Source organism: Cicer arietinum, chromosome 6 (assembly GCF_000331145.2).
Source record: "Cicer arietinum cultivar CDC Frontier isolate Library 1 chromosome 6, Cicar.CDCFrontier_v2.0, whole genome shotgun sequence".
Lineage (NCBI taxonomy): Eukaryota > Viridiplantae > Streptophyta > Magnoliopsida > Fabales > Fabaceae > Cicer > Cicer arietinum.
The window spans coordinates 21,203,997-21,211,390 of NC_021165.2; the positions used below are offsets into that span (position 1 = coordinate 21,203,997).

At 28.3% G+C, this 7,394-nt stretch overlaps 1 protein-coding gene across 1 annotated transcript; it reads left to right on the forward strand.

Moving 5' to 3' along the window:
• The first annotated feature begins 1,867 nt into the window (after window positions 1–1,867).
• LOC101506116 (biotin synthase, mitochondrial) lies at window positions 1,868–5,735 on the forward strand. Its single transcript, XM_004505590.4, has 6 exons — window positions 1,868–2,415; window positions 2,637–2,816; window positions 3,579–3,685; window positions 4,073–4,278; window positions 4,519–4,658; window positions 5,240–5,735. Exons 1-6 carry the CDS (start codon window positions 2,197–2,199, stop codon window positions 5,528–5,530), a joined length of 1,143 nt encoding a protein of 380 aa, XP_004505647.1. The 5' UTR covers window positions 1,868–2,196; the 3' UTR covers window positions 5,531–5,735.
• Window positions 5,736–7,394: the final 1,659 nt, after the last annotated feature.

Below are 7,394 nucleotides of genomic sequence, written 5' to 3' on the forward strand. Positions count from 1 at the left end.
TGTTAACAGTTCTTTTAATTAATTATTCTCATCTTGGGATGCATGCTTTATAGCCGCAAAGTTATCATGCACTCGGTGTATTAGTTTTATACTCTCCACGTTTTTTTTTTTAACAGTGTTGATGTGATTAAATCCAATTTTATTTCTGAAAAAAATTACATAAAATCCTTAATGGGAGTGGGAGTAGGTAAGATAAATTCTTAGATGTTTACGGCTTAATTTATGTCTTAAATTAGATTTGATTTTTTTAAAACAAATAAATTTAAGAATTACAAAAAAAAAGTTTTTTTTTTATTTAATTAAATAGTCAAAATTACATACTAAATAATAAGTATTTTAAGTTTATTATGTCTGTAAATTTAAATAAATATAATAATATTTTTTATTAATATAATTATTATATTAAATTTTAATTTTTTATTATATGTTTCAATTTTAGTAATTTATAATTTTTTTAATATATTAAAATATAATATTATAAAATAAAATTAAAATAATATATTTATAAAGTCGTATTCTTAAAAGTATTCATATTAAATATTAAAATAAAATTTCATTTTATAGACATAATAACCTACTAATTTATTTAAATATATATATATATATTTAATTATTTATTTAAAAATATTAAAATAAAATATATTTTTAAGCAGACTAACAAACTATATAAAACTTCTATTAAAAGGTCAAACTAAGATTTAAAAAGTAAACATGTAATAGGTCACATATCAAATTTAATCTTCAAATTTTTTGACTCACAAAATTTAGACTTAACAAAATCTAATTCCACATAATCTATTTATAAGTCTAATTTTAAAATAAATTATTTTATTAAAAAAATAAAAAATAGTAGTAGTTCCATTGTCTCACGGTTTCACAAAATAGTAGGTCCAATCATGACTAGAAAACAAAACTTGATTAGGTAATTCTATAAAGTAAATTGGTTGATTGCATTTCAGCGGGTAGTTGGAGTTGCAGCTAGTAGCTGCCCTCCCTCAACATCAATAAATATAATAATTTTTTAAAAAGTGATTTATTTTGAAACAAACAAATTAAATTTTGATTTGCTCAAAATATTTAGACTATCAACTACTCAATAATATAAATATTTATTAGTTAACTAAAATTTAATTGATATTTATATGATTTATGAAGAAAAAAATTTAAGCTTATATCATTTATATAAATATAAAATTATCGTGTGAATGCAAAATAACATATTATTTCATTGAACATTGTTGTCTATAATTTCTTAATTTTCTGGTTTTTTTTTATAAGAGTTTATTAATGCAGAGTAAACTTAAGACCATATAAAAAATCTAATTAAAAAATGTTTCAAATAAAATTCAAACTTAAACTGTACTAAATCAGTGAACAAATTTTTTTAATCACTTAAGTGTGTTAGAACATTTTTAATAGAGGGTTTTTAACTTCATAAGACATAATATCATATAGGTATTCTATTTGAGAGAAAATAAATGAATATACAATAGAAATAAATATTTTATTAAACACCCTTTCGCAAGTTCATTTAATTTTTATGTTATAAAGTTAGTCATATTTATCTCATTATATTGTTGAAGAGTCATAAATAAGTGATGTCCAGACGCAACACTTATATAACTATTTAAAAGTGAAATTCTCTATTAAGTAGAGGGTTAGTCACTAAAATTAAAAAACATAATTGGTGATGTAGAGCAAATATGAAATAAACTATTTTTATTATAGAAATTATAATTAATAATTTTTTTTATCATAATATATTATTTATTATTAAAATCAGCTCAACTAATTATTATTTTAAAAACCAAGCATAGTTTAAATGTTATATTTAATGTAACACAGATAAAGTAGTAGATTTTTGAATAGGAAGTAAGTTTAATTTTACACCGTTTTCCAAAGAAGTGCGATCGAATGGGTAAAAATGAGGCAGCACATTTTTGGCGCCCTAAACCCTAAAAAAAAAAAATAACGAAAAATCAAACCAAATAAAAAAAACAGAATCCACCAACAACAACCCTCTTTCAATTCAACTTCAACTTCGTGAATACCTATGATATTGATTATAGTATTTTCTTGCAGATCTACGAACCTCTTTACTTAATCTTTCTAAGGTTGAGGTTAATATCCACACACACTTTCAATTGAAACTGCCCCAATTTTGAATTATTTCTGAAGAAGATAAAAAAAAAAAAAATGTTTTGGTTGAGACCCATTTTGCGTTCACATTCACGATCTTCTTCTCTTTGGGTGCTGCACCATTCTTCTAATGGTTATTGCAGTTCCTTTTCAACTTCCTCAGCAGCTGCAATTCATGCTGAGAAAACCATTAACCAAGGACCCAGAAATGATTGGACTAAAGATGAAGTCAAATCCATCTATGACTCTCCCATTCTCGATCTTCTATTCCATGGGGTTAGTCACTTTTTTTCACCTTTTCTGTTTTTTCTTTAATGGGTTCCTTTAGAAATTTTAAATTAGAAAATCCCTTTCTTTTTTTAGCTAAAGTTTTGATTTTTGAGTGGATAAGGGAAACCCACCAAGGAAAAGAGTCATTTTTTCTTTTGTTGGAAAATTTTGGAATGGTAGCATTGTAAAAAAAATGTTGTAATTTTGTGTTTTTTGTGATTTATTAGGCTCAGGTTCATAGACATGCTCATAACTTTAGGGAAGTGCAACAGTGTACTCTTCTATCTGTTAAAACAGGTGGATGTAGTGAGGATTGTTCTTATTGCCCTCAGTCATCTAGATATGATACAGGACTCAAAGGTCAAAGACTTTTGAACAAGGATGCTGTTCTCCAAGCTGCAACGAAGGTAAAACTCCGATTATTTTGTGAAAATATTTTGTTTTTATTTTCTAAATGTGTGCTTATTGTTATGGAGAAATATGAAATGCAAATTAATGAATATGCATTTCCAAAAAGAATGAAAACTTTTTTTTTACATTTTCATTGTTTCTATTAATGTAGACAATTGTTCACTGTAAAAAGTCTCTTACCTCTTTGTGAAAAGGTAACACAAATTTTAGAAAATGAAAATAGAAAATATTTTCAGAAATTAAATGGCCCCTAATCTTTTTACTAATAATCAATACTGTGAATTGTGATGCTATTATGCATCTCTGGAAAAAGTCCAAGGATCTTGTTCTGGCTCTCAGATGATTATGTCATGTATAAATGTTGCATATTCATATTGGACCCTAATTAGTTTAAATATCATGTACTGTCTTGGTATTTAAATAAAGAAACGTGTCTTTATTTGGAAATCATGCTTTTGGGATTTGGCTGTTCAGAACAAGAGGGTGTGAAGTTTGGAGTTAAAACCATTTATGGAAAAATTAACTATTGAAATAACTGCATAGTTTTCTTATGTGCAAGGATTTTATCACAATTTCATTTGTTTGAGTTTCTACTTTTCAATCAATTGTTATCATTGCTCTTTATCCTCTAAGGTCAAACCCCTTGATTCTCTCTCTCTCTCTCTCTCTCTCTCTTATGCAAACACAAATCGTGCATCTTATTGCTTGTTTGCTGCTATGCTTTTTCTTGAATAATGTGGAGAATCTTTTTCTTGTAGGCAAAAGAGGCTGGAAGTACTCGCTTTTGTATGGGTGCTGCATGGAGGGATACAATAGGAAGAAAGACCAACTTCAATCAGATACTTGAATATGTAAAAGAAATAAAGTAAGTCAACTTCATTTTATATTTGTCTTCATTGTCAAGTACTATGAAAGGATCCTAGGAGTCTAGGAATATAGCTTTTCTTATTCTGATTTGTTTGAGAGATGTAATAAAAGGTTGGTCTGGGCTGCATGCAATCTGCAATATACACTTAAGTTTTTAGGTATCGCATTTGAAATGGCAGAATTTGAGCAAATCACTATGGTTACACGATATGCTATTTAGTACAAACTATTGTCAAATTGCGGCATTATAAAACTGTTGCATAGAGGAATTTGAACAAATCACTATTTTTCGTGATCGCTATCGACAACAGTGGATATTACTTTAATATATAGTTAATTCATAGGTAAATATGATAACACTTGGTCTGTCTCTCTGTCATTTTAGGGGTATGGGTATGGAGGTGTGTTGCACACTTGGCATGCTGGATAAAGATCAAGCCGGTGAACTCAAGAAGGCGGGTCTTACTGCCTATAATCACAATCTCGACACTTCAAGAGAATACTATCCAAACATCATCACAACAAGGACTTATGATGAACGCCTACAAACCCTCGAGTTTGTTCGTGATGCAGGGATTAATGTTTGTTCTGGTAATCTAGACTTCAAATACCATGAAATATGTCAATAGTTTGTTAATTCATAATCAAGTTCTGCCAGATAATTATAATATGGAATTTACAAAGTTTTTCCTTGATTAGAAAATAGCACATCCCCAAACATGGCTTTCTTTGTGTTATATGTTATGTATCTTTTTAAACAACAATTGTGTTTCATTTTTTCTTTTCTTTCAATTTTATCATAATAATCTGACTAGGTGAAAATGTTTACAGGAGGAATTATCGGGCTTGGGGAAGCAGAGGAGGACCGTATAGGTTTGTTACATACATTATCAACCCTTCCCTCACATCCAGAGAGTGTTCCTATTAATGCACTTGTTGCTGTAAAAGGAACCCCTCTTGAGGATCAGAAGGTGAGTTTATTTAAATTGATTATTTGTTAAACTAAAGTAAAAACAAAAATGTTTAATCGCCATTCGCAGATCTTGGGGATATTACTAATAGAGCTTAATTTTTAGTTGTCTAGTTGTTGACATAAAAAGGCATGCATTTGAAATGTTGAATTGTTAGATTAGCCTTAATCATATTAGGGGGTGTTTTTTTCATGGTTAGAAAAATAATTCCCAGGAATGTGGAGGTTACAAATACAGATTCCTATTTTTGTTACAAAGTTAGAAAATTAATTCCAACAAAATGGTTGGGAAATAAAAGTTCCCAAGGTCTTAATAAACTTTTGGTAACTACCTATATTCCCATTCTTACAAATAACTCCTAGGAATATGATTAGTATTAACCAAACACAATTCCTATAAAATACCCAGGAATAAAATTCCCATTATTATTTCCCAAGAAAGTTATTCTTGGGAGTAGATATTCCAACTGTGAAACAAACGCCCCCTTAGACTTAATTATCGTATCACACAAATTATTACTATCATAATGCTTTTGGGTTATTATGCATGAAGAACATGACAACTGTTCACTTTTTCCTCAGCCTGTTGAAATATGGGAGATGATTCGCATGATTGCAACTGCGCGTATCACAATGCCAAAGGCAATGGTGAGGTTATCGGCCGGTAGAGTTCGGTTCTCGATGCCTGAGCAGGCACTGTGTTTTCTAGCTGGTGCCAATTCTATCTTTGCTGGTGAAAAACTTCTCACAACTGCTAACAATGATTTTGATGCTGATCAACTAATGTTTAAAGTTCTTGGTCTGCTTCCAAAAGCTCCAAGCTTAAATGAAGATGAGGCAGAGGACTTTAAAGAAGCAGCTTCTTCTAGTTGAGATTTATGTTAACATCTGCAATCCTTCAACTTGGATCCTCAATTCTACTCTTTTCTCCCTTTATTCAGATACACTGTATGTTAGGTATCACTGAATTTGCCTTTGAAGGCAAACTCCAATAAAACAAAAATATTAATTTTTCAATAATTTGGCTCTTAATGCCTATATAGTCTACATTTGCAAAAAAATGTTTGCATATTTTTCATGTTGTGCTTAAAACTGTGCACTATCATTCTATTGCTATTTTCCCTCTGGTTCACCATATACATTGATGTTCGAAAACATCAATGTGGACATTAGGAGTGAGAATAAGATATGTCGAATTAGACTTTGCAAGGATGGTCTATGGCATGTTATAAACTTTTTGTAGGTTTGAACATGAAATTTAGGAAAGTCTGGTACGACCGATAAGTCAACTTAAAAATTTATTTCATGTTAATATTTTTAAATTAGTAGTCAAATATATTTTTGATTTATTTCATATTATTTTTAAATTAATAGTCAAACATATTTTTGAATAGACCAAAAAGTTAATAGACTAATAAAATTAAGTATTTTAAAGAATTTAACTTTAAATGATATCATACTTCAATTCTATTTGATTATAATGTATTTAAATACGACAAAAATTAATGTAGAATAATATAATTAAATTACTAAAAAGTTAATAAATTTAAAATTTAACATAAAGTTCAAAATTTAATATATATAAGAATAATAGTAGTAAAAAATATTATTCATATTTCCTTAAATAAGTTGGAATGATAGATTTGAAAGACTAAAAATCGAAGTCTTGTCTATATAAAAAAAAAATCTGGATTAACCTGAACCTAGATAGCTTATTTTTATGTAGTATAGTAAGAGTTACATGTGTGGACATTGTGCTCACTTACACGATCCCTTAATTATAACATTTAATATAAGGGTTGATTTTTAGTTTAGGTAGTTACAAGGCTATTAAGTTCCAAGTTTTCTCTTCTTGTCCACAATAATGCGCTACAAATGAAAACAATCACAGCAAAGTCTTGTTAAGATAAATAATTTAATTAAATGAATATGTATAAGTTATTTCTATGTAAATGGTAAATTGTTTTTATAAGTTATTCTATAAATTTTATAGAAAATAATTTATGGACATGTTATAAATTATAGACATAAGCTGGATTACCATTGAATTGAGAAGAAAAACATGTTAATTACGAGTTTTATACTCTGTGAAGAAGATTACCTTTGAATCGGGTTGCTGTTGTTTCAGTCCTTGATTCAAGGTACTTTGTCTTATGACTTGTATTTGTAATGTGCTTAGTACTAAACCATAAGTACTTTGTCATATGACTAACGCAGGAACACCTTTTGAATGCTTAATTTTTTTTTTCATTTGTAGCATTGTGATGAGTTTTCAAACATACATTTGGTGCTTGCATTAAAATCTGATCTGATATATACGTATGGATTCGCTAATTTAGAGTGTTTGAATTGGTTAATTCGGATATATTAAATTTATGATATTTTTAAGAAAATTGAAGTCAAGCATTTCATATAATATATATTTAAATTGATTTATCAGACTGTTCGAATTAGCCAATATAAATGTACAAAGTTTATGAAAAACTTTAAAAAATGGATTGATTAATTCCGACAAATATTTTCAAATTGGTTCGAATAGTGGCAAATTCGACAAAATAAAATAACAATTTTGTGAACTTTTCAAAATACAACGTAGAAAAGAAATTGAGGTTTGAACCGCATATGTTGCTGCGAACGGACGCGAGGCAAAACAACAAAATCAACCGGTCATCAATAATTATAATATGTTTTTATTCATAATTTAGGCATTTATTCATTATGGTATTAATTTTCGTGC

Coding starts and splice junctions, on each gene's coding strand:
- LOC101506116 (XM_004505590.4), top strand. CDS start 2,197: ATGTTTTGGTTGAGACCCATTTTGCGTTCACATTCACGATCTTCTTCT. Junction 2,416..2,636: donor TCGATCTTCTATTCCATGGG/GTTAGTCACTTT, acceptor GTGATTTATTAG/GCTCAGGTTCATAGACATGC. Junction 3,686..4,072: donor GAATATGTAAAAGAAATAAA/GTAAGTCAACTT, acceptor CTGTCATTTTAG/GGGTATGGGTATGGAGGTGT.